General features: G+C 38.4%; 2 protein-coding genes, 1 long non-coding RNA gene and 1 other non-coding gene across 4 annotated transcripts in view; 2 read left to right on the top strand and 2 right to left on the bottom strand.

The window, feature by feature from the left end:
• The window catches only part of LOC149067006 (metallo-beta-lactamase domain-containing protein 1), a 66,667-nt gene that overhangs the window by 17,216 nt on the left and 22,442 nt on the right, over positions 1 to 27,009 (top strand). The window contains exon 2 of the mRNA XM_089252847.1: positions 13,024 to 13,187. Coding sequence (XP_089108973.1) covers positions 13,024 to 13,187 — 164 coding nt within the window. The remainder of the gene's footprint in view (positions 1 to 13,023; positions 13,188 to 27,009) is intronic.
• LOC149067009 (uncharacterized) lies at positions 18,832 to 20,836 on the top strand. The gene is made up of 2 exons (XR_016195370.1): positions 18,832 to 19,009; positions 20,594 to 20,836. It is a non-coding gene; the product is annotated as an uncharacterized LOC149067009 (long non-coding RNA).
• Positions 21,415 to 24,450, bottom strand: LOC149067008 (uncharacterized). Its single transcript, XM_089252998.1, has 4 exons — positions 24,441 to 24,450; positions 23,213 to 23,303; positions 22,153 to 22,471; positions 21,415 to 21,526 (listed from the first exon to the last, which is right to left on the bottom strand). Exons 1-4 carry the CDS (start codon positions 24,448 to 24,450, stop codon positions 21,479 to 21,481), a joined length of 468 nt encoding a protein of 155 aa, XP_089109124.1. The 3' UTR covers positions 21,415 to 21,478.
• TRNAA-GGC (transfer RNA alanine (anticodon GGC)) lies at positions 26,932 to 27,003 on the bottom strand. Its single transcript has one exon. It is a non-coding gene; the product is annotated as a tRNA-Ala (tRNA).

The following is a 27,009-nucleotide window of genomic DNA, read 5'->3' as shown; positions in this document are numbered from 1 at the left end:
CCGTTATGAAAAATGAAATATTTTTAATGGCATCTTACGCGGTCCGTCAAAAACGAAAAACCTTTGGATATATTGTAGGTGCCTGAACTAACATTCTCCCTAATGATAAATTCCTTACAGAGCCTCTTCAGCGAACTCTAAATGTTTCACGGATCCTTCAAGTGCTCAGGAAATGTGTCCGGGCTGCTTAAGTGCTCTGGAACTGTGCAACGCATCACCCAAGTGATCCGTAGTTATGCCACAGACATGGCCCCCCACATCCTGAAGCCGAGCCCCTAGGCTGGGATCTTTCACGGGCCCCTTTATGATAAATTTATAGCGTGAAAAACAAAAAAATGATGAAAATCATCTCGGGCGCCAGGGCTGGAGCTTTGTCAGCCCACCCCTTGTGGGGGCCATGGCCACCTTAAATAATCTGACAATGTTCCGCGGGTAACTTGAGTGATGTAGAACTACACTGGGGGCCGCTTAAGTGCTCTAAAATTGTACCACATATCACTCAAGGTTGCTCTAAATGTGCCACGGATCGTTTAAATGTTCTGGAACTGTGTCGCGGGCTACTTAAGTGATCTTTGAATGTGCGACGGGCTTACTTAAGTGATCTTTGAATGTGCGACGGGCTTACTTCAGTTATCTGAAAATGTGCCACCAGCTTACTTCAGTGATCTGAAAATGTGCCATGGGCCACTTGAATGCTCTGGAATTGTGCCACGGGTTATTTAAGCGATCTGTAAATGTGCCGCTTAGTTAATTTTCACAAAATTGGGTTTGGAGGCAAGCCACATCAGATAACCTTCAGGTCCACATTTGGTCCAGGGTTTACCGTATATGGCTTAAAGTGTGGGTCGCATTGTATTTCTTAAATTTTGAGTTCTTACCCTTCAAATAGCATTGAAATTAACAGAAATTGATTATAATAACATATAAAGGTATTTTCTTTTGAAATTATAATTTTTTAAAATGTTTTTTACATTAAAAAATATTTTTTTGTCTGGGGGCGCACGAGCCCCCTTCCTGCGTACGTTTCTGATCCCAACAACATGTGTTAGAAGGTAGGAGGCAGTGCTGACGAAATTTTGCTGACAAGGGGGAGGGGGGTCAAAAATGGCTAAAAATTTGCTGACGTAATACTTGAACGGCCCCTAAGGGCGGGAGTGCCGTCAAAAAGAATGGGCACACTCAGGCACGGCTCGGGGGTCCAAGAGAAGAAGCCTCGCAAAAATTAGATCTGGTTGAAACTTTCGATAATTTGCCTAATAGGGCCTCAGAAAAATCCCTTGGCCTGGGGGCCCGTCAAAGATCCCAGCGGAGGCAGTGTTGGAGGATGTGTGGGGCCTCTTATACAATTATATTATGTCAGGGGTTCTCAAACTTTTCCTACTCGCGGCACCTCTTTTCCTAATCAACACTTATCCGCGGCTCCCCAGAGCAGTTGAACAATCTCTTCAGAAAATCTTTTCAGGGTGCCGCGGCACAAAGTTCGAGAACCCCTGCATTATGTATTTGTATCACTTTCTGTTTTCAATGTAAGCTTCCCCAATATCCTGGAACCACTTTACTCAAATGACCAGCAACGTTACTGTGTGGTGATGGTTGTCAATTTAAATTATCGGGAAACTTGAAATGTGCGAATTCAACTAAATCATCAACAATCCAATCACACACACACACACACACATTGATTAAAAACTGTAAAATGCATGCAATAGAACTATTCGATTTCAGAATACGCATTAGCATGGTTTTAAAAAATTGATGATCGAAACCATCATTGATTGATGATTAAACCCATTTTCCACCACTTAATCGGTTTATAATAGAATTTCAGAGTTTTATGTGAATATTATGAGGGGAACTCAGGGCATTTGTCCCAGAGACATTTTGAATTCATTACCTTCAAAAAACATTTTAAATTAACAGAAATTGAAAAAATATAGCACATAAACGAATTTTCTTTCAATATTTTAATTTATTCAAAAAAAATAATTTTAATTTTTGGTTGTTTTGGGCAGGGCCGTCTTTAGAGCATCATGGGCCCCAGGGCCAAGCAATTTTTCTGAGATCCCACCTGGCAAATTCTCGAAAATTTTAACTGGTTCTCATTTTTGTGAGACCCGCGTTCTCTTGAGGCCCCCGGGCCGTGCCTAGGTGGGCCCACACATTAAGACGGTACTGGTCTTGGGGCAGACACGGGACCCCTATACCCTTCCTGCATAGGTTTGTACTTTGGGCCATCAATAAGTTGAGCGAGTTGTTTATTTTATAGGTTTATACATTTTACTGTAGTAAAAATCTTACCACTACTACAAAAAGTAGGTTGAAGAACGGGTCATCGCTAAAATGAAATAGATTAAAAAAAAACGGGACACCCTACTTCAAAAAAGGGATGTATGGTCAGGCGCAAATATATGTAAATATTATGGCCTGTACAGAGAAATGGCTCGCATACTTTGAGCAACACCAATCATTTCTGACTTCCGGCGTCGCTGACCTTGACTTATTTAAACTGAAGAGCCAAAGAAAGTGGTACACCTGCCTAATATCGTGTAGGGCCCCCGCGAGCACGCAGAAGTGCCGCAACACGACGTAGCATGGACTCGACTAATGTCTGAAGTAGTGCTGGAGGTAATTGACACCATGAATCCGTAGGAGTAAGAGGGGGTGGAGATCTCTTCTGAACAGCACGTTGCAAGGCATCCCAGATATGTTCAATAATGTTCATGTCTGGGGATTTTGGCGGCCAGCGGAAGTGTCTAAAGTCAGAAGAGTGTTCCTGGAGCCACTTTGTAGCAATTCTGGACGTGTGGGGTGTCACAGTAACCGATCTAACAACTAGGCCAGACACTTGTTGTGTTATATAGGCGTTGCCCACCGCAGCGCCGTTCTCTGATTGGTTTCCTATCTCTTTATTTGCATACGCATGCCTTTACCAGTTTTTTTGGCTCTTCAGTGTATATCGGACCTTTGAATTTACACGTTTTGCTTTTGGAAGTGGTATCGAAAGAGTGTAATTCTTAAAAAACTTACATATTTATAATTTGTTGTGTGTATTGTCGAAGAGAGTTGACGGACTGGACTGTGGAAGACTCCCAAAAAAGAATGTAATATATATTGTGAGAAGAGCAGAAAATAATTATCTGTGGTTGCTAAGACCCTATTTTGGCCAAAAAAAACTTTTTTTGTAACCAAGACATTTCTGTCATTTCGCTTAGGCTTGAGTCAATCTTGCAGGATACTGAAATAGTGTGCTACTACGAGAAAAAAAATTCTAGGGATTTTTTTAATTATGCCATGATTATATTGTCTAAGGGGGGTACCCCATCCTACTTTTTCTAATTTTTTGGTAGGAGCCCTGCGAATGAAAAAGGGCCACAGAAAAGTCACCAAAAGTCACAGAATTTTGCTTTTGGTATTTGGTAGACACCCTGGGATTATATACTGGAGGAATATAAAAAAAAAAATCTGCCTATTAAGAAAATTTGTATCGGGACTGGAAAGCACAACAGACAGAGACCTCCAATTTCTATCTTTGGGGAAAAGGATCGCTTCTTCAACTTCCAATTCCCCACAAACAAAACTCACCAGTGTTTTTTTAGTAAAAATAAACAAAATGTTTTGAACCCATAAAGAACATTTTGTTTTAATTTATGATGTTCGAAAGAATCAAACTGCCATACTGATAATACTTTGCTTGCCATAAACATGGGGGAAAGATTTACAAATCCTCTTAAAAATCGAAAAGGGTAATATTTTGTGTTCAAATACGCAATTATGAGTGTAGCAAATAAACATTATTACTCAAGTTTTTATTAATCTCTCAATTAAATTTTCATGACTGAACTCGTTTGAATAACTAAAATTTGGTTTTTTCTGCATGAATACATCAATAGAGAGATGACAATCAGACAGGCTGTTTACTCCATTTAACTAGTCACTCTGCTTACGAGGTCATATTTTTGGTCTCCCAAGAATGACTTATTAACGAGGTTTGACTGTATCTATTGTCAAAAAGTTCAGAGTCTGAAATATCATCTTTAAACCGTTTCATTTAAGCAGATTATATCATAGTAGTGTTTGCCGAGGAATTAAGCCATAAATCGTGATATTTTGTTCGCAAACCACGTAGGTTTTGATAGTAAACTATATGCAGTGCCATAGCTTCACTATATTTCAGTCATTGTGGACAGTGTTCACCTGAGGTCTCGGTATGATGATTTACTATTGTCTGCTCAGATCCACTCGTCGCTTCCGAGTTGTCAGCAGCTTCATTAGTCGGATTTTGCTTAAGATCTCTCACTTTATCTTTGAGCCCCCGTCGTCTGCTGAGCTCCATTCATGGCTAGCGAAGGGTTCGTACAGTTCTTGAAAAAAAAAAAAATTTCAAGTCTTTAAAAGTCCTTGAAAAATCATTGCAGTCCTTGAAAAAAAATATAAATGATTCTCGAGTGCTTATAAGTGCTTGAAAAAAATTTTGTGTGCATTTCTTCATTTTATTTTTGTCCCCCTACCATATTCCACTGGGGCAAAAATGTGTAGCGCAACAATGGCACAATAATTATGTTTTCAAAACGGGACATATGGGCACGCATATCTGAGGTATTTCTATGCTCAAAATGATGTTGCCTAAAACCGAGCAGCAAAACACTGCGCTTCAGATATTGCGTCAAAAATTTTAAACTATTGAATTAATGAATGCCAGTTGCATGTATGTGAGCTGACCATATTTCCTCGATAAAAATACGGGAAAATCATCAATTGTCACCAAAAATGATAACAAAGGTAAGCAAACTTGCCAATTACTGCTAAAATTGCCAAAAGAAAAGGCAGAAAATAAAGCACCATTTGAATTGAAGCAGTATATTTAAATGGATTCTATATGGGGAAAAAACATTTACATGACAATATTTAAAGTCATAATTATCATAATATAATTCATAGGAGTGGGAAAATAATTTTAGTACTTAATTTCAGTAAAGAATAAAAATTTCAGTAGACTTTGTTGAAAATATATGGAAAATAATGGGACATTTTCATGAAAAACTTGAGATGACCCAAATTACATGAAAATATGGGAATGCTCCAAGAAGTACAGTTGATATAGTTACTCCAGATCAGCAGTTTTCGACCTTTTTTGACTCGCGGAGCCCTTTTCAGCGTACAATGTCTATAGCGGAGCCCTGTTTTACTCGAGGAGCCCTTTTTAGTATATTATTTATATGGTGGTACCCTTTAGGCCTCTTTTTTTTTTTTTTTTTTGTTTATCAAATTTATTGATTTATTTTATTATCCTCGAGTGGCCGCGGTGCCTCTGGGAAGTGCACACAGAGCACCGGTCGGTTGAGAACCGCTGCTGTAGATATATGATTACATGCTTTCTAATTTTTTTTTTTTATCGAAGGCAAAGTTCAATACTGTTTCAAACATAGAATGATTTCTGCTTAAATGTCATTTGCATACTAAACTACAATGGCTTTTTTTTAAAAGCAAGACTTTTAGAACTTGACATTGTCTACAAGTTGAAAGAGAACTATAATTGTTTTAAAAAATTATATATTTTTAAAAAATTAGCATTTCAAAATTAAAAATGAGTAAATGTTGAATATAAATTAAAAAATCCAAGTAATTTCATTTTTGTAAAAAATCAGTTTTTAACAACTGCGATATGAATGTCCTTGAATTTTAAAATTTTTCCTGGAAAAGTGCTTGAATAGTCCTTGAATTTTTTTACATTCAAAGAGTATGAACCATCGACAGCCAATAGCTATGCCAGTGGTAATGAGTAAAGGAAGAGTGTTGAAGGAACTCATATTTGGGATTGTGGTCAAGGATTGTTTTCGATTGAAAATTGTAAATCTTGGTCTTGATTAAAAGAATTGATGGACCACAATTCCCTTTAGCCAGAATGAGCATGCCTTGTCATCTGGGACAGTGATTCTGAAAGACGAGTATAGGGCAGTTTTGGTGCTCAAACGTTTGCAGTCGGAGACAAAAATGTTTTCTGATAGCATGAAATTAACCACCGTCTCTTCAGTGGTGCTTTTATCACACCGCCCTAGGTAAATTACAGTCTTTTGGGATTACGGGACCCACAGAGGTGTCACAGCCTTCTTCTTTAGGCCGGGACCTCACTACGGCGCGGTTGCAGGCGGTTGAGGTTGGGGGGGAAGGCATCATCTATAGTTTTATTCTGTCAACGCACAGATACAACTGCAACCGCTGAGCGCGGTTTTTTCAACCGAGAAAATCCACATTTTTTTGGACGGTTGGGGTAACCGGAAAGCTGCCATCATGTATTGCAAAGGCTTGAGCTCCCTGATGACGGTTCGGCTGGTCCTGCGGTTGCTCTCTTCTATTGTCTATTAAGTGGTTTGACAAGGAGGGTGATGGGATTTCGGATGCACTGGACAAAGGAATTGCTCTCCTTCTCAGGTTGTCATTAAAATGAGGGGACAAATTCGAAGAACTGTATGGTGAAGTTCTATTCGACAGAAGCTAATTCTTTGTTTGGCGCTTTTGCACTGATAACAATAAAAAAAACCAATGAAGAAATTAAATTTTTCTAACTAGTGAAATTTTTTTGCTCTACATGAGCACACATTAAAACTCGGTTATAATGACATTCATAAACTAACGTGATTACGCTAAAACCGAGATGTATATTTTAGAACACTTGAATGAAATGCATTAGATCCCGATTATGACGTTTTAGCAAAAAACCAATTAGTTACCTCATCCAAAATAGTACAAATTACCACGGGGCCCAATCATTTATAATAAATTCATAAAAAATTAGAAGTAAAAATAATCAGACATCTGAAGGAATATATTTTTATGTTTGCAAATTCTCCATATCAAACTTTTCAAACATTTAAAAGCCTAAGTATGAACCGGGGAGGAAATACGTCCCTAAGAGCTGCATTGTGTGTGTTTTACCTTCATTATTCTGTCTTTTTGGTATTTATTTTTGTATCGTATATGAATGTGGCTGTCTATCTGTTTTTGCAATGAAAAAAACCATCTAGGCCAGCGGTTCTCAACCGGTGCTCCGTGTGAACTCCCAAGGGCTCCGCGGCCGTCGAGGAAAATAAAAAAAGAACCAGTAAATTTGAAAAAAATAATTATTGATATTTTTGAATAAAAATAAATCAGTAACTTTGATGAATAAATAAAAAATAGGCCTACGGGGCTCCACCATAGAAATTATATACTGGAAAGGGCTTTGTGGGTCAAAAAAGATTGAGAACCGCTGATCTAGACAAAACGTTGTATGCCGGTAATATCGAAGAGTGCACTAAGACAATTTTCACACCTACCGTTCTTTTCAAGCAGTTATTGATTTACATACACACACAAAGCCGCAACTAGGGAGAACGGGTACACTGTATCGACTGCTGAACTAGAGGGAGCGCCGAATTGCCCCTTTAACACCACTCCTTCTAACCTTTCCTTACACGGGGACGCCAAAAGCTTGCTAGCTCCAGTTAAAAAAGTATCTGCGGCCCTGTATGTATCTTAAACCTTGCAACATACATACTGATGTAAAGGGCCACAACGACACGCATGGTCAGCCGGGGCAAGCACGCATTTTGGCGCCCCCTTTTAATATTGAAGGAGAGATGAAAGGTTAACATTTGCGCTCCTGTCTGGCTCCGAGTTCGGGGCATCAGTCAGTGCCGTCTTAACGCATGGGCCCACCCGAGCATGTCCCGGGTGCCTCAAGAGAAGAGGGCCTCCCAAAAATGAGATTCGATTAAAATTTTCAAGGATTTACCATGTAGGGCCTCCTAAAAACCACTTGACCCGGGGGGGGGCATAATACTCTTAAGACGACCCTGGCACCAGTCCCACCTGCTCCTCTGTAGTTGCGGCCCTGATGCCGTATGTACAGGGTGTTAAGCGGGCCGGGGTAGCAAGTTCAGAGGGGCGGCAAATTTGAGTAATTCTTTACAATAGAGATTTTTCTTCAATAAATTTGAGTCATGCATATCGGAATAAAGTTTATAGAAATAACTTTTCGTGAAACGTTGGCTGGTTAAAGGATGAACCCAGTACCTATGAAAGCGTCGGCGTCGCTCATTTCTCCGATTTCTCACGATTAGGTAAGCAATACAAGCAGTCGTCTCGAAGTCCATACTGGAAATAAAGTAATGCATATAATACACACACACACACCAGGTGTAGAGGAAGGTGGGATCAGGACAAAGATCTCAGGATTCATGATACTTCTTAATGTCATGCATCGCTTTTTGCCAAAAACCGTCTTGGCTCAAACATTGAGTGCACAATGTATTTTTATGAGGTTTTCTTTTAATCCCATTTTTTACTAACGTTGCGTTTGTGCAATGCTTTGTTTAATATTTTTCACGTAAATGTTTTTATGAAAGGGGCCATTCAAGTATTACGTAAGCAGATTTTCAGCCATTTTTGGCCCCCTCCCCGTCAGCAAAAATCAGCAAAACACTGACCCCCCCCCCCCCCCCACCGTCAGCAGCTTAGTGTCACATATATTTCATATCTTCAAAAAAGGGGGTGGTTGATGACGTAAGCAACCTTCAAACCCCCCTCGCCCCTTTGTCATGAAATGTCCGCAAATCCGAACCCCCCCCCCCATACTTGCATTACCCCAAATGATCATTTTTGGGAACTAAAAGGTCTAATGAGTATCATAATGTTTTTTAAAATTTGATTTTTTACAGTTTTTAAAACATGAAATTTTCGGAAATTTCATTCCGATTTCCTATCTGAATTTTTTTTTTTTTCCTGACCATCAAAAGAAATATATTTTTTTTTTAAATAGGAGAAAATAATTTTTTCCTTGACTTTTTTTTGGTCATATGGGGTTTCCCAAAATTACAATTATAATGCTTAATTTCCATTAATTAGAAATTTAATTAATTGGAAATTCACTTTAATTACAAAGAAAAACGTGCTAAATTCATGGCCAATTTTTTTTAAACTTCAAAAATATGTTATTTAAATAGTTTTTAATATATGTTATTTAAATTAATTATGATGATTCCAGTCATCGTATATAAAAAAATTTGTGCGATTTGGTCACGAATCGTAAAAGCATCAAAAATGGGTCAACTTGTAGGCTGTCTTTCTTCAACTCTGAATTAATTTCAAACGGCAAATATTGTTACAGAAAATTAAATTTCATTATATGAAAATTTTTATTAGTATATACAGTAAAACCCCTCCTTTTTGTGAACACGGACAGGACAAAAAAATTAAATTATACGGAACGGCTTAATTTAATTGTAATGGAACCGTAGAGGTGTCCACTTCAGACAGGTTTTGGTAGCAGTAAGCCAATCTGAAGCCGCAGCTACGCTTATTATTGGAACGCGTGAGGGCGCTTGCACAGTGCTGCAGTGCATTACTAATCATATTTTATCCATCTCATTTCTTATTTACCAGTTCCATTAGTCAACTGTGTCAACGAAATTTTTTTGTGCCACCATGTCTTCAGCAGATTCTGATTCGTTAATGGCTAGCGATAGTTATTCCGAAAAAATCATAAGCGCGGTTGGAAAAATACCGGCTTTTTACGACAAAAATATGTTATTTAAATAGTTTTTTAATATATGTTATTTAAATAAATTATGATGATTCCAGTCATCGTATATAAAAAAATTTGTGCGATTTGGTCACGAATCGTAAAAGCATCAAAAATGGGTCAACTTTTAGGCTGTCTTTCTTCAACTCTGAATTAATTTCAAACGGCAAATATTGTTACAGAAAATTAAATTTCATTATATGAAAATTTTTATTAGTATATACAGTAAAACCCCTCCTTTTTGTGAACACGGACAGGACAAAAAAATTAAATCCATGTAAAATGGGTGGCCGTTAAAAAGAGGTTTGAAATCCCTACTTTTATATATTATACAACTGTAAATTATTATTTGCCCGTAAAAGAGGGAGTATCCGTTAAGACGGGGTTTTACTGCAATGCCGCTTATGAGCACGAATTTGCATGCTAACTGGAGCCAACTTCAGCTTGGCGAAAATAATTTAGCCAATCCCGAGATGTCACGTAACATTAAAAAATAAAAAACCCCGGTTGATAACAGCAGTGTGTGTTTCACGCGAAATTCCACGGTTGCTGATAAGATCAACCGCACCAGCCGAACCGTAGTGTCCCGGCAGCCTTAGATCATTTTCTCACCACATCTGTGAATGGAGTGTCGTCATTGTTATTGCGCTGAAGCTCTCTATTTGGTATAGCTGGGGATAAGACGCAATTGCTTCTCTCGCAGTGACGTCAGAACTGGTCATGGACTGCTCCCCAGCTAGAACTCCTTAATACATATGAAGGCGTCTTACATCAGTTCAGCGAGTTAGCTTGTTGAAAAGAGTCGTTATCCTGAATATTCGCTGTTGGCGAAAAAATGGCGGCTGAATAAGTGCACCGATTCATCTGCCCAGACAAAGAACTCGACATGACAATTGACATTTTCTTGATGATTATCAACTCCAACAGCTGCAATGAACCTATCATTTCACTGGTGGCAGCCTCGAAATCATCACGGATGACTGTCCATGTTATGCTTCAAACTAAGCACCAACTCCAACTTATTTTTGAACAGCGCTACAACACACGTTCCCTTCATGTTAGCAGGGCCGTCTTAAGAGTATCATGGGCCCCCGGGCCAAGTGGTTTTTCGAGGCCCTACACGGTAAATCCTAGAAAATTTCAACCGGATCTCATTTTTGTGAGGCCCGGGTGGGCCCATGCGTTAAGACGGCAGTGCATGTTGGTAGCCATCTTGGCAAATAAGACAGTTCTATTTTTCTGGGTATTTGGGCAGTTTTAAAAGAATTCCCTCTTGTGGTATCCCTTCTGATGTTGTCAAATGGTGAATAAATTCTGATCCACACTCATCTTTGTTTACCCTTTATCTACTGATGGTACTTTAAAGTGCCAGGTTAGCTAATTTGTTATGTACGAACATGCCAAGAGAATCCAAGGGTTTTTCTCTCATTATATTTGCCTTTATCATTACTTTTTCTTTACTCTCTTCAATTTCAAGCTATTGCGAATAATTAGTCTGAATTCCCGTTTTGAATCCCTTGACCTGTATCCTTTGAGAATGGGAATATTTTTGTAGTTACTTTTGTTCGCGGGAAAATAACAAAATACAGCTCCTCTCTTCCTCTTTCACAAATGTAGATATGGGGCCGTTCAAGTATTACGTCATCATCGATGGGGGGGGGGGTCCGATTTGCTGACTTTTGATAACAAGGGGGGGGAGGGGGGTTTGGATAATGCTTACGTCATCAACCACCCTTTATGAAGATATGAGTTGGATTCAGAGGGGCAGAGCTGATGACGAAATTTTGCTGACAAGGGGGGGGAGGGGGGGTCAAAAATGGCCGAAAATTTGCTTACGTAATACTTGAACGGCCCCTATAATCAATTTACCATTATTAGCATAATTTATACATTTTTATTTTAGTTATTCACATTCATGCAATGTAGCATATTATAAACATAAATAGTATTTTTTAATTTTGGAGACATTCATTTACCAAGCAAAAATAAGGTGAAGTAACTTCAAGAATATTCTAGAGAATCTTTCAAAAGATTACAGGGAATTTTACATCTATAAAAACCAAAGAGAGGAAACCAAACTGGAGAATATTCCCCCAAAGCATAAGAATATGCCAAAATTCGCATCTTTCGTCGCAGAACAATTTGTGCTTTTGCAGAACACTCTGCAAGAATTTTAAGAAAAAATGTAGAAAACACTATTATGGGGATTTTTACCACAGAACCTTTCCAGTCAGCCGAGGGCTTGTTGCAGAACAATCATATTCTTAATTTATTTATAATAGTTGTCCTTCCGGAGAATATTGTCCTAAAGATAATTCTTGAGAATTCTACATATCTACCAATTCGGTAGCTCGGACGCTGCATTAGTCTTACACACAGGCTCAGCTTAATTCTGACCACGATATTTGAAGTGAACAGACATACTTTTTTCGGTGAGCAACCGAGCAATAAGGGTTTTACCAAACCCAAGTGGGTTCCTCAGTCAGTAAGATTAGTGGTTAAATATTTTTTCCTATGAAGACGACATCCATTGTATGGCGGAATGCAGTTTTTGTGTTTTTTATTTGTCTTATTCGCGGGTGGCTTCTCAATATTCTTGGGCAAAGTTGATCTATTTTTCCATATCTCTATGTCCCTCGCTTTTCACTACTACCTGTTTTTTTTTACTGAGGGGGGAAAAATAGAATAAGCACTTTAATAAATCAAGTATAATATAAATATCGATAATATGTTAAAATAAAATCGCCAGGAGACTGAGGGATCAGATGTGCTCGATTGGTATATTTTAGTGGGACACATGTCCCTGTGGTATTGTAAATTAATATTAAAATAAATTGTAATGAATAACCAAGTTATTTTTATTCAAATTAATAATGAAATACCCACAGAACTTACATGCAGAGTTAAGGCTACGGTCATATTTTTCTTAGAAGGTGAAAGAAGTAGTAGACACTTCCTCAAAAATGCGCACTGGAGGTTCGAAACAAGTAGACATCAATCATTAGCATTTTGGTGAAGCTTCCCCCCCCCCCCCGCTATTTTCAATTTCTACAAAAAGAATTTTTTATCTAGCTTAAAACCTGCTTATATGGTAGAGAAAGGGTCAAAGAACTACGAATTAAAAATTTTAAATGATTTTATCCATCATCATGGAAACTGCTGGAGTAAAAAAAATATTTTGTTGAAGATTGTGAAATTTAATTTTCTTACATGGTCCCATTAATTGAAGATTAGACACACTAGACACACTGTCATGATAAACAAAATACACGCTCGTTATTTCAAGACCAAAACTTTTTTTTTCTGATTTACCAAAAGTCACGGGTGAAGGAAATGTCTTCTTTTGATGAAAAATTATTAATTTTGAATGTCATTCAAATTGTTCAATCAGTTTTATTCCAAACTGCTTCAAGGATATGTTGCTTTTTATAAGTTGATAAGAATTTTTTCCTATACGCCAACAGAATTGAAGAAAAGAGACTTGAATTGCGATGACATAACCCATGTTGTCTGTACTCATGGACATTTTGATCACATTGGCAACCTGAACTTGTTTACCAAAGCTATTCATATAGTTGGCTATTCAGTAGCAGATCATGAGGAATGTTTCTACCACCCTTTTCCTGAAGTGAGTTTGATTCATAACTAATATTTATTCCAAAATATTTACATGTATATCCATGTTTCATTTTACGCTACAGAGGTAGTACAGTGAAACCTTGCTACAAAAAGATCTTACATGTTATTAGGAATCCCTCTAGTGTGTAACATTAAACTCTTCTCAATACTGTTCCGGATAATTTTTCACAAGACTTCGAGATTGCGAAACAAGAAGCGGTTTGACGGACAAACACACATTTATTTACAGAACAGCAATTTACACGTATGTGGGAAAGATGGCTCCACATGCCTGAATCGAGTTGGCGACTGTGTGACCGCGCGTGCGCAGAGAGTGAACGAGGAGAAGGATTGATGACGCGGCGGACGAAAGACGTATAGGAATAATGTCTGTAAATAATAATTATAGTTTATGATTAAATTTCACAAAATTGGGGGCTCGGCCGGGATGGATGGATGGATTGATTTTCAAGACGACAACGACGTTTCCTATGACGATGATTACCAAGATTTTCAAGACGACGGTTTCTTTCTAGTGTGAAGACGACGAAGACAGTTTCCATTCGACGAATCTCGCTGATCTGCAACGGCAGATTCCTTTCGATGACGAATTTCGCTGATCGATAACGGCAGATTCCTTTCGACGACGACGAATCTCGCTGATCTACGACGGCAACAGCATTTCGAGGACGAAACACGCTAATCAACGACGTCAATTTTCAGTTCACGGTGAGTGTGTTTTGATCAGTTTCCGACGAACAGTGTGTCGATTTGTTTGGGTGAAATCCCTCAAATTCACGATAGCATAAAGAGTGCGTCCACGAAGATTGTTAAGAAATTACATGAAATCATATTCGAATCTGAGGGGGAATCGAAAGAGACTCAGGAATTTCAATGGTCTTCGGTACGAGCATGGCTCCGAGGAATACGAAAATCGACTGGCTCTAATTGTTGAGCAATGGAGTGATACAGATCAGTTGCTGGTTGCAAATTTCCTGTGCCTAGACTGTGATGTAAGACGGGATCAACTGCCAAAAAACATTTTGTCAACTCTGATGGACTTGAATGGCTTGAATCAGAAACTTCAAGCGCCCAAAACTTCAGAAGACGAAAAGTCCGACGATGAAGACGACCATCGTAGTTTTTCCATTTCCAGTGACGAAGAAAAGCAAGACGGCCAACGATGTATGACGACTCGGACTCGCGAACCGACCTCAGCGTTACAACAGATGTCAGAGACGCTGCTTCCGGTAAATGACGACAACGAAACGATAGTTCCAAGACCTGGTTCTGCTGATTCCCAATGCTTCACGATGAACTTTGCCATGAATCTGAAAGATGTCGAGGACTCTATACAGCCGTTTGATGGCACGAGCACCTATCTAGTCGAGAAGCTGGAAAACATGGCTCAGATTTTCAGGTGTCCGGAGTTGCATTTGTTTGTGTTCGCGAAGAAGGTGGCAACACTAGCCTTCATGAGAGAAGGACGCTCCTTTTATTCTCTCCAACGCCATTTTTTTTTTTTTTTTTTTTAAACGGAAGATATATTTTTTATACAATCTTTTAAACACTTATAATATTGAATTTGAATCCTGGCCCTCAATGTTGATCCGTTTCTACCGATCATAAGCTGATGACCAGAATGGCGAAAAATAACAAAAATTCTGAAGAAATGAAGATCGACGAAATATTTCGCTCTCAACGTCAACTTGACAGAACACCTCCTGACCTTGCTGATCGGTCTTCGAACAATCTTTCAAAACGTCCCAGACATAATTCATCACCTGATGCTACTCTTGCTGTCTCTGATGATGTGAATCAGTGTGACAGAGATCTACTTATAGAGCTGAGAACTTTTGCACTGCGGAATACTGGAGAGCTTGCCGATTTGTCGCGACGATTTGAATCGGTTGAAAACTCGCTGTCAAGAATCCTGATGGACTTGGAAGTGGCTAAACGAGAGAGAAATGACCTACGTACTGAAAATGTCAAAATGGCTGCAGAAATACAAGAAATTCGTCATCGATTGGATCACGATCAAAATATAATCGAGTTAAAATCAAAAATCGACGATCTTGAAAACCGTTCTCGTCGTGATAATCTGGTGTTTTTCGGGGTTCCCTGTGATCAATCCGCTGAAACCTGGGATGTGTGTAAGGTCAAAATCAAGAACTTGTGCGAAAAAGTGGGAGTGTCCCGTGTGCACATCGACAGGGCACACAGGATAGGAAAATCTACAAGTGAAAAACTGGCTCCGTTCATCGCTCGCATACCCTCCACTGATGATCGCAATACAATCCTGCAAAAATGGAAGGATTTGAAATCCTTTGGTATATCGGTCTCCCAGGATTATTCATCGGCCGTGAGAAAGAGAAGGAGTCTGCTGAACGTTGAAAGAAAAAAGGCGGTCACACAGGATAAGAATGCAAAAATGTTCATGGACAAACTAATAATAGATAACGAGACTTTTATCTGTAATCCGGAATGTTCAGGCATAGTTAAAGTACAGAATTCAAATTTATAAATTATGGCCGGCCTGTTTGCAATATAGACCCTTGTAATTATAATGATGAATCAAATTCTAATCAAAACCTTATAACTTTGGAAAAAATTGAGTGTCCCAGAAGTGTATCAAAAAACAAGATCCCCAGAAATATTTTGCACTTTAATATTGCTGGGCTGTATAACAAATATGAATATCCTGATTTCTGGAATGATTTCACGGATTGCGATTTTTTTTCACTTGTGGAAACCTGGCATACTATGGAATTTAAATTGCCAACCCAAATGCAGAATTATAAAGTTATCCAAAGTCTGGCGTCTAGATCACGTATTGGTAGACCCAGTGGAGGCCTAATTTTTGGATACGATCAGAATAAATGAACAAATATTAACATTTTAAAAATTACTAATCTTTTCATTTTTTTTATAAGCTGATTATTTTGATTTTAGAAAACTCCACATTGTATACTGCTACTTTCCGCCCTACCCCAATTTCGACAAAGATTTTGAGGACCTGTTTATTATCATAAATACATTTAATTGTGAAAACATTATCATGGGTGATCTGAACGCTCGCATTGGTAATCCATATGCTCTTAATCCCTCTTTCTTTGATGAACTCATTCATCACAGATCGAACGACCTTATCGTAAACCATAGAGGTAAGATCCTGAATGAGCTCTGCATGTTGAATAATTTATTTATCTTGAACGGCACTTTTCCCCAAGACAACCCAGGTAATTTCACCACCTTTAATCAAAATGGTGCTAGTGTCGTTGATTATATTATTGTATCTGCAAATGTGTACCGTCAAACAGTTGAATTTGAGGTTATCCCGAAACTCGGTTCCGATCATTTCCCTATTAGAGCAACCTTATATATAATGGATACTAATTATTTCGCGAAACCAAATATAAATACCGGATTTTTAAAATCCTTTTGGAATAGTGAAGATGGCTCTAAATTTGTGAACGATATCGACTCACGATTTTCCGCTGATCCAGATATCGGCACCGAAGAAATCATTCCATTTCTGATGCAGACCGCAAGAAATCATGGGTTAATAAAAAAAATCAAGGTCATCGAAGGGCCTTAATACACGGAATGGACGCTTTGGTTGGTTCGATGTTGAGTGTCAGACTGCTAGAAGGGAGTTACGAAAAACCACCAGGATTTTGAGCAGGTGCTATAATAATCATAATTTTACGCAATACAAACTACAACGGAATGTTTATAGGCACTTATGCAATAAAAAAAAAGCGGCATATTTCAAGAACTTAAACAACCAAATTTGTTCCAGCAAAGATTCGAAATCCTTCTGGGAGGTTATCAAAAAATTGAAGAGAAAAAAAATCCCTCCATTCTGAAATGAATATATCAACATGGCACAATTACTTTTCAACTGCGTTCAAAGCGAATAATAATACAACACGAATGGAACCTCCATTAAATAATAGCTGTCATGCAATTGAGCCAATTTTGGATCCCGATATTACTTTTCATGAAGTAAAAAACGCTATTCAGAAACTAAAATGTGGGAAAGCCGCAGGTTGGGACTGCTTAAAACCCGAATTTTTTAAGTTTTTAGGAGAAAATCCGTGATTACTCTTACAGATACCTTCAATAAAATCTATACCTCAACTAATCTACCCGAATCTTGGATCGAAATAATTATCTCCCCGATAAAAAAAAAGGGTGATATTAACAATCCGGAAAATTTTAGAGCAATTTCCCTCATACCAGTAATTACAAAAATATTTACATCAATCTTAAACTCCAGACTCTATAATTGGTTAAACGTATATGACGTTCTCCTTGAGGAACAAGCAGGTTTCAGAAAGGAATATGGCTTCATGGATCAAGTGTTCGTTTTGAACTACTTCATTCAAAACAAATTAAAACGGAAGAGAGGAAAGCTGTTCTCAGCTTTTATTGACTTCAAGAGCGCATTTGATTCAGTGGACCATCAAATTCTCTGGTCGGTTCTCCAAGAGTTTAATCTTAGTGCAAAATTTGTTTCCATGCTCGCTGACATATACAAAAAAGACGCCGCAAGGGTGCGCTGCTCATTAGGATACACTGAGTTGTTAAACATTAACTCAGGGGCTCGACCATCCACTTGTCGTTCATAACAACCTGTTCCTCGCTGAAGGACAAAATTCTCAGCGACAATTCTGAGCGACCATTTTCCACTCGTTGAAGATTTGAAGCTTGTGGAACAGATGCAGTTTGGTCCGCCACGACTTTGGTGACTTTTTTCTCGCGATAAGTCGCCAAGACCGTCATAATGCTTCTCTGGGTTGCCGTATTTTTTAACACTTTTCCGGTTTCGTTGGGTGATACTAGATGGCGCTGGCTTCAACAAACAGGATTTTTTTCTTTTGTTCACCGCGTTTTTTCAAAAATTCTAAGCAGCCGTTGTTCCATTTCCAGCGCGTCTCTCTCTCTCTCATTATTATTCCTCCCTTCTGTAGCTCTAGTTATTTGGATTATCTACTGCTCAGGTTGTATCATACCATTTTATTATTTCGTTGTATTTATTAGTTATTCATCCATTGCCATGCCTTCTGTTTTATCGGTTTATTATTTAAAATGAACCTACAGAATTTTTCATGCCCGGATCCGTTTACTTAAAGAAAAGGGTCCGGGTTTTAGTTTTAATGCATAGAATATTTATGCCCGGAATTCCTTATGCCCCGATCTTTTTATTATTAAAAAAATGGGCCAGGTGTAATTTTTTTTAACTGATATTTTTTTCTATTTTTATGCTTGGTGGTTTCTATTATGTTTTGCACGCTGATGTTTTTTTTTTCGGCGTCCATAGTGTCTGACGGCCTTGGCGACTCTTCGTCGGGCCATCAGACATGTGTGGCGCCAAATAATCGCCAAGTGGCGGACCATACGACAGCTGTTCCAAGATTGTCGTTCAGACCACGTGATACGATAAGTACGCGAAAATTCTTCTTCGAGAGTAATTCATCTTCTGACCAATCAGCGCTATGTTAAGGAAATACAACAACTACTGTTTTTTATTTTAATTGTTCTTCCTGCCGATGGCAACAGAAACATTCTGTTTATTTACTTTCTGTCCGGTGTGCTTTTTTTTTTCCTATCGCAATGAATGGTGCTCAACCCAAGCGATGCTCTAAGACCATCGCCGCTCAGTATGAGGTGATGTAATTTTTTTTGGAGAAACGTCATGCTTTAATTGAGGGGAAGCTGTCCTCTGACCTCACAAGTCACGACAAAAATACAACATGGTCACGGCTGGCGACACAATTAAATGCCATTCCGTGTGGTCCCAGCAAAGATGGGAAGGATTGGAAAAAGGTGAGTACTTCCAAGTTTGTTTAATTTTACCTTGTAATTTATGAAATATAGTTAATTTATTAAATATGTTTCGCTTATAAAACCAAAAACTTCCAAGTTGGAACAGCTTCGATATAGGGGGGCACGCCAAGTTGGCGACTTTTTCCGGCGATAAGTTGCCATCGTTGGCGCGCTCTGGTTTGTTGTTCTGCTGGGTTGTCGTTGTTCCAGAATATTCCAAGAATTCTGCGAGGCAGTGGCGCTGGTGGTTTTTCCGTGTTCCTAGCGCGTCTTTCAAACGGGTGGAACAGCTTTGGTATAAGGGACACGCCAAATTGGCGACTTTTTACCGGTGATAAGTTTCCATCGTTGGCGTGCTCTGGGTTGTCGTTGTTCCAGAATGTTCGTAGAATTCTGCCAGTCGGTGGCGCTGGCTGTTGTTTTTCCGTGTTCTTAGCGTCCTAGCGCGTCTTTCAAACGGGTTTTACTGCCATTTTCAAACTGGTTTTCTCTTTTTCTCATTCTATCCTCTCTTTTTTTCTTCCAAATGACGTCACTTAATAGCCGCGGCGTTTTGAAAAACCGTTGGGATAGTTCTTCATATTTTCTCTTCCTTCCGTATATATGATGTAGTGTGTGTGTCGGATTAATTGGAATCATTTTGGATATCTTTTCCCTCAGGTTGTACCTTTAATATTTTCCAATATTTATTATTTTCTACATGCATCATTTTTATTTTATTTATTTATTTTATACCGTTGATTACTTATAAGAACCTGGATTCCCGGAAAGAGAGTCCGGGTTTTAATTTATATACATAATTACACATTATTTTAATACATAATATACATTATTTTATATACATAGAATATATTTATTTATACAACATGCAGGACTGTTATTTATTTATAAGAACCCGGATTCCCGGAAAGAGAGTCCGGGTTTTCATTTATAATTATTTTTTTATTATAATTATGCTTGTTGGTTTTAGCATTTTTATGCTCGCTCAATTCAGCTGTTATTTACGTTTCCATTTCTCTTGTGTTTCATGATATTTTTCATATTGTTTTCTATGCTGGCGATTTTTTTTTTCGGCGCTCGTAATGTGTCTAACGGCCTTGGCGACTTCTGATGGAGTCGTCGGACATATTTGGCGCCGAAAAAAGAAGTCGCCGAAAATCGCCAACCTGTCCCCTATACCGAAGCTGTTCCAGACATGGACTCGCTACAAGAGTGCTGTGAAAAAAAAGTTAAATTCACTTCATCCAATGTCACATTTTCTCACAAGCGAAGAGCTTCTTCACAATGTGATCTCATTAAATTTAACTTTTGGGACACGGTGCCTATTACCTCTGGCATACAGAAATGTTTCACGCATTTCCAATTGAGTTTTGTGGTCTTCCAGTTAGTGCCGTCTTAATGCATAGGCCCCCACCAGGTTTGAGACTGCCCTGCATTTTCAGAAACTTATAACGCATACAGTTGTGACATGATGGCATTGGGTTGTATCATTATTGTATATAACTGTCTGAAAGTTTGATGCATAATGGATATGATTATGAGGTATTATTTGTTAAATCTCCTTCACTTGAATACACATTTCAGGTCCTGTTGATGTATCCCTTACTGTTCCTTCCCATCAAGAGGAAACAGCCTCAGCTTCATTGAACAGGACGCCACAAGGAAAAAAAAAAAAGAGGATGCGATAGAAGAGGCACAGGAGGAAACTGCAATAACCTTCAAAGAAGTACCCACTTCTATAAACAATCTTTCATCACAGTTATGTAACATGTAAGATTTTATTGAAGTATATAAGAAAAATTAAAATTGTGATTTTTTTCCTTTTTATTGATTGAATTTGTATTGCTGTGTTTCATTTAGATAGGTCACTTTTTAATCTCCCACAGGAGACTGGAGGATAATATGGCCCTGTTTACAGTTAAATTCAACCATTTAAAAATTCATGAAATGTATGCATCGGCTAACAGAGATCAGGAAATAATAACAGATTGGAAAGTTAAAATGAACAAACATAGGGAAGGATCAAGATCACTAAAAATATTTTAATAAAAACTATTTCCGATATCTTTTTAAAACCAAAATGAATGAATTCCTCACACCTTGATTAAATAATGAGTCAACTCTCAGTTACATTGTTTCATTGTGCATTTATTATTTTCTTTTCTTACAAAATTTGAGGTATGGCAAGAATTTAACTGCCAGGACAATACATTGCAGCATAAAACATTCGAAACACAAGACATTTTATAAGCAATACTATATTCAAAAACTGAAAACATCACAATCAAAAATTCACAAAGATAAAACTTGGAAGACAAACGCAACATTTGTGCATGCCCTTCTGGTCAATAACACTTTTCCTCTCTATTTTTGACTGCATTCACACATATAGGTTGGAAAAACACACCCGCAGTCAGTGTTTACCGCTCAAAAAAAAAAAACCACACAGTTCACTAGCAATAGTCATCATTACCGCTGAGCATCCATTGCCTCGATGTTGAGAGTCAGAAGTTCTGTCTGAAATAATAAAAAAACTATGTAATGATAATTAAAAAGACTGCATAGAAGCATGTGAATTACTAAAACCTGACATTGTGTCAGACAGAAATCGTTACAAATATCCTGAAATTTAGTAATGGAAAAAAAATTTCTTTACATAAAGGTTGAGAACAGTGTTCAGACAACCTACGTGTATAGTACTACAAGAACAAATTCTGTTTGATAGTTTGTATAAAGATATCACACCTTTTCTTATTTTATGTCATTGCATAGTGACAGTTTTCATGGAATGTATCATAAATGACTACTAAACCAGACATGCTCCTCAGCCATATTGCTCTGTGGAACTTCTAGCAAATTGATACATGTTTGAATGTGCGTGTCCGTGTTGTGAACCTAATGTGAAGCTTGTTTCTGTCTAATGTTTGTTATAGTGATGCCATGTGGCACCCATGGGCATAAAGTCATTGAAAATTTGGAGGGAGAGGTTCAGGCTCAAATAATGGTGTCGTATAAATGCAAAAACCATATAACTGGCGCTTTTAAAAAATTAACCCCCCCCCCTCCTTTCCACAGACGTTTCCCAAAATTCAAAATCATAAAGGATGATTATTGGCAAGAAGTTGAAATACTATATTTCTCACCAATTGTGCGTTGACGGAGTGAAACTGCTTCCCGTTGACGTAGGAAGGCTCTGGATACTTCTTGTCAAACTTTGATGGTGCCACAACAGGAATGCGTATACAGTCTATGGCACAGATTCGAGCCCAGGAATTCGAGCTTCTCCCAAAAACTCTCTTGCAGGTCGACATATTGGGACATCTCACGTACTTATGTAGCATCAACGTATTGATGGCCTCAGTAACTGTATGGATAGAGTTACGCACAGACTGTTCGTACATCCCCAAACAGACGTCTTGGCTCAGGCTTCTTTGGTAGGCACCAGTGGCATGCACATAGAACCTGCGCAAAAGTTAAATCAAACATGAGGTAGTTGTTCAAGATATATTGTAAAACTATTATATTTGAATAAACTAATGTTATGGTAAAGTGCTATGAGAAACTTCTGTTAGAAACAAATGCTAACGCGCTCACGTAAAATGTAACCACCCCCCCCCCAAAAAAACATGAAAAACAATGACATATAGTGTGGCTATCGGTTAGTAATGGAATGGTTGCTATTTATTAAATGAGGTCATTATAACGAGCATATAGACTGTGAAGGCGACGGCAATGAGAAGATGTAAATTTCATTCTTAAAGACATGAACATTTTATTTACACACACGGACAAGTTATACGCGACATCCATACTCTATGACGAAATACAATCAACTCAGTAAGACGTTCGAAAACTCTCTGGCGATCCGTTGCTAGGTTACCATCCATCGCAAGGCGAAAAGCGCTACAACGAGAAAACGTGACATCGTGACGTCACAGAGCATCGTTTATGATCGGTCACTACAACTGTGTACCGTATCTCTCACTCATCACCCAGTGCAAAAGTACAAGGGAAAAACATGCATAAGTGAGAGCAGGGCCGCAACTAGGGGGGGGAAGCAGATGGGTCTCGGGCACTAGACCCGAGGGGGTGCAAATTTCATTCTGATAACTCCCCTTCAAAACATTACAAAGGGGCGTCAAAATACTCGCTTGTCCCGGGTGACCAAGCATCTAGTTGTGGCCCTCAGTGAGAGAGGCATACAAGCGAATAGCATTATTATCCATGCAGTGTACAATCGCTTCAGTACTCACAAAAATAGGTAAACCATTAAGTGAATATTTCATTGGAACAACTGTGATGGACAAAGGGTGATCTAAAAATACTGTAAACTTGTTTAGGGTACTTATTAATTTCACACACACACATATATACACAGGCAAGGCTTGACAAATGGAAAAAATATTTAGGCGCCAGCCCAATTTCTCAGCTGCCCTGCAAAATTTGGGAATCACAGGTCTGGGGTTGGGTCCATGTGCCCCCATTCCGCAGGACCCCTACGCTTGGATCTTTGCCGGTCCTTTCCAGAAAAGGTGAATTTAGAGTGTAAAACAATGAAAAATGATAGAAATCGTCCCCGGGCCCCTTCAGCCCCACCCTTTTGGGTACCATGCATGGGCCTCAGGCAAAGTTATATTCTAGGACCCCCCTAATTAACTGAAAGGGCCTGTAGCTTATAAGTTCTATGCTTTCCTCACGAGAATCATAGCACCAACTCTCACTCTTACGAGGCCACTTATGCATAGGGTGACCATACGTCTCGTATTTCCCGGGACAGTCCCGGTATTTTCTGTTTTTTTGGCTGTCGTATTTTGCACGAAGCCTACTTGAATTTTTATTCTTTATTGAAGTCAAAGATTGAAATTATTTTCAACTTATAAATTATATTATAACTGCAACTATAAATGAGTATATGAATCTCCCACATTTGTCTTAGTGAAAATTTTTTTCCGTGGAATTCATTTTAATCCACTGCAATTAGCAGTAATGCTGCATTTCCCGCCATTGTGATTTCTCTGTTATTTCAACAAAATTCGGCTACTTTGTTCGGTTTTGGCGTCATTTTTGGCAATAATTGGCGATGTCCCGTATTTCTCTCGAGGAAATATGGTCAGCCTACTTATGCACATCCGGTCGTGCCCGGAAGGGGCCCCACGTGTTAAGACGGCACTGCACAGAACTACATATTTTGTGCATGAGTTTTTCAAAATACTTTTATTTTGAAAGCCTAGTGTTTTTTCACTACACGTACACGCGCATTCCCGCATGTACCGATTCGTTGGGGGGGGGGGGATGCATGTGTGGTGTAGCAGTAGTAGGTACGGCGTCCAAAAAATGGCTCGGGGATCCATGATGTTCTTAAGTCAGCCACCTCGTTGGGCAATTTGCCTGTTGTGGCGTTGTATTTGTATTTAATGAACATGAAAATTACCTGAAAACATCGTGAACATAAAAAATGTATAGGCCTAAACAGGCTTACGTTAAGTACTTGATTCGTTTTCCATTATTAATAAAAAACATACATTCAAAATGAAACACCACAACAACGAATAATTTCTGATTATAATTATTTTAATTTAAACGTTAATTATTACTTACCTTTCTCTCAACTGTCAGCGGTGTCCGGTGTCTCGAGTTCCGACCTATGGGCCAACATCGGCGCAATTCCTCGAACACTTTCCTCGTTTTCTCGTATCATTTTTCTTCAACCTAAAAAGGTTCACGAATTCTTTATCCGACAGCTCAAACGCATCCATGACGTATCTATTTCAAACCGGAGCACGTGCAGGCATTTGAGAATCGTAATAATCATTTAACAACACGTAAGTCCACGCCATCACCATTGTTAAGCCTACTGAAATAATTGTCCTTCCGCTGAACGAGAGGTTCCCGGCTCTCGTTCACAATTGTCCCTCCCAGCGATCCGCATTTATCGTTCACGAAGAATATGGTCGCAAAAACTTCCCTTTTATCGCTCATAACGAGAAATCGCTGAGTGAACGATAGAATCGTTACCGGGGACAAGTAGATGGTCGAGCCCCTGGTGTTCTTCAGGGAGAAATTCTGAGTCCCATTTTGTTCTCATTGTTTTTGAATGACCTCATAATTCGCTTAAATTCTGCAGAAATAAAAGATTTGTCTTTCCCTGATGGAACACAACTCAACATCTTGCTGTACGCGGATGACGCAGGGTTACTGGCGGACTCCCCCATGAATTTAAGAAGAAAAATTGATATTCTAGAGCAATTTTGTAATGACTATAAACTAACGGTCAATGTGAACAAAACAAAAGTCTTGGTCTTCCGTAAGGGGCGGGGGAAGAAGTCCAAAAGCGATACATTCTTCTACCAAAATAAAAAATTGGATACCGTTAATTCTTATACTTACCTCGGAATTCCCTTTTCTTCCTCTGGAACATACCATCTGGCAAAAAATCATTTCCAAGCGAAGGGTATATCTGCAATACATGCATTATGGCCTATTCTTCTGGGAGCCAAACTTAATTCACCTTATAGCTGGTTTAAACTATTTAACGGTATGGTAACTTCTGTTTTGATCTATGGCTCACCAATTTGGTCAATGCATTACCTTCTACAACTCGATAAACGTTTCTCTTTTTTTTTTATTAAGAAACTATTTAATTTGTCAAAATATAATTCAAATTACATATTGCGATTGGAACTCGGATATACCTCTTTATCTATTACATTTATAAAGTTGATTGTTAAATTCTGGATACGTATTCTCAAAATGCCGGACTCTAGACTTAGTAAGAAATCATATTTACACCAATATAGCAACTCGTCCACTGAGTCAAAATTTAACTGGGCTTCAGACGTCAAACTGTTACTTGAAAAATCTGGCTTTGGGTTTGTTTGGTTTGCTCAGGATCCCAACACAGCTGTTAAGTTTCTGCCACAGATTCTGCAAACACTTGTAGACCAAAATCTCCAAATTGACATGAGTGCTATGGAAAATAGTAATAATCACCCTCATTATAAGTTTCTCAAATCGCATACATTTGTTGAGGATTACATGACATCAAAAATTGATATCACAGTGAAAAGAGTCCTTTTTCAACTTAGAATGAAACATAATTCAATCTTTTTTCATGGAAAAATTTTTGCAATATCTCCCCACAATTTCTGCAATATGTGTAATCTGAACGAACTCGAAACCTGGCACCATGTTTTTTTCAATTGTTCAATCTATCGTTCATATAGACGGAAATATCTGTCTAACCTCGTAAGTCATTTTGATTTGAATGGTCTCTTAAAATTATCTCATAAACAATATCACTCAATTTTCAATTTCATTGTAGCTGCTCAAAGACAAAAAAATTTTATTCTCATATGAAGCGAGTATGCAAATGAATCCGAGACATAAATATATTTTGATGCACTCTTTGATATATGTGTATTTTTTTTTTCCTATTGAAAGAATCTTATGTTCCTATTCGATGCGTTTTTGTTTTTAAATATTTTTATGTATTTTTTTCTTGCTTTATTCAATATATTGTTTGTAACGTTTGTCACGAATGTAACTAACTCAGCGCAATCCTTTTCCCCAATCTCAAATTGATGTATTGTCTCTCTCCCTTCAGTGTATGATATATATTCAAATGCCACCACCATTGTAATAGGCTCACGGCCTAACAATAAAAATTCTGTCTGTCTGTTCGCGAAGAAACGACTCAAAGGTCTCGCAAAGTTACGACTCAAAGGTCTCGCAAAGTTATTCATTCAAGGTGAGCGAGGTATCAGCTCGTGGGCAATCTTGAAAGATGCTCTCCTGGGTGAGTTTGGTTCAAAATTCAGCAGTACTCAAATATATAGAAACGTCCTCTCCACTTGTCAATACAAGATTCATCGAAAGACTGGTTATTTGTGGAGATGAAGATTACAAGGAAGAAAATTCATCACTGCCCCCACGGGGACTCGAACCCCGGTCTCTCGTTTGCCGGACGAGTGCTCTACCATCTAAGCTATGGAAGCAGATAG

The sequence above is a fragment of the Pholcus phalangioides genome, unplaced genomic scaffold (genome assembly GCF_987345545.1).
Source record: "Pholcus phalangioides strain wild (caught in Gottingen) unplaced genomic scaffold, Ppha-v1.0 ptg000031l_1, whole genome shotgun sequence".
In the NCBI taxonomy this organism is placed as follows: Eukaryota; Metazoa; Arthropoda; class Arachnida; order Araneae; family Pholcidae; genus Pholcus; species Pholcus phalangioides.
Note: the sequence above shows the minus strand (reverse complement) of the source record. Positions and strands in the feature narration are given on the sequence as shown.

Bases quoted from the DNA above. Each gene is read 5' to 3' on its own strand.
- LOC149067008 (XM_089252998.1), bottom strand. The intron at 22,472-23,212 runs GTATGCCTCTCT...ACTTTTGCGCAG, and splicing joins GATAATAATGCTATTCGCTT to GTTCTATGTGCATGCCACTG. The intron at 21,527-22,152 runs GTGAGAAATATA...TTATTATTTCAG, and splicing joins ACTCCGTCAACGCACAATTG to ACAGAACTTCTGACTCTCAA.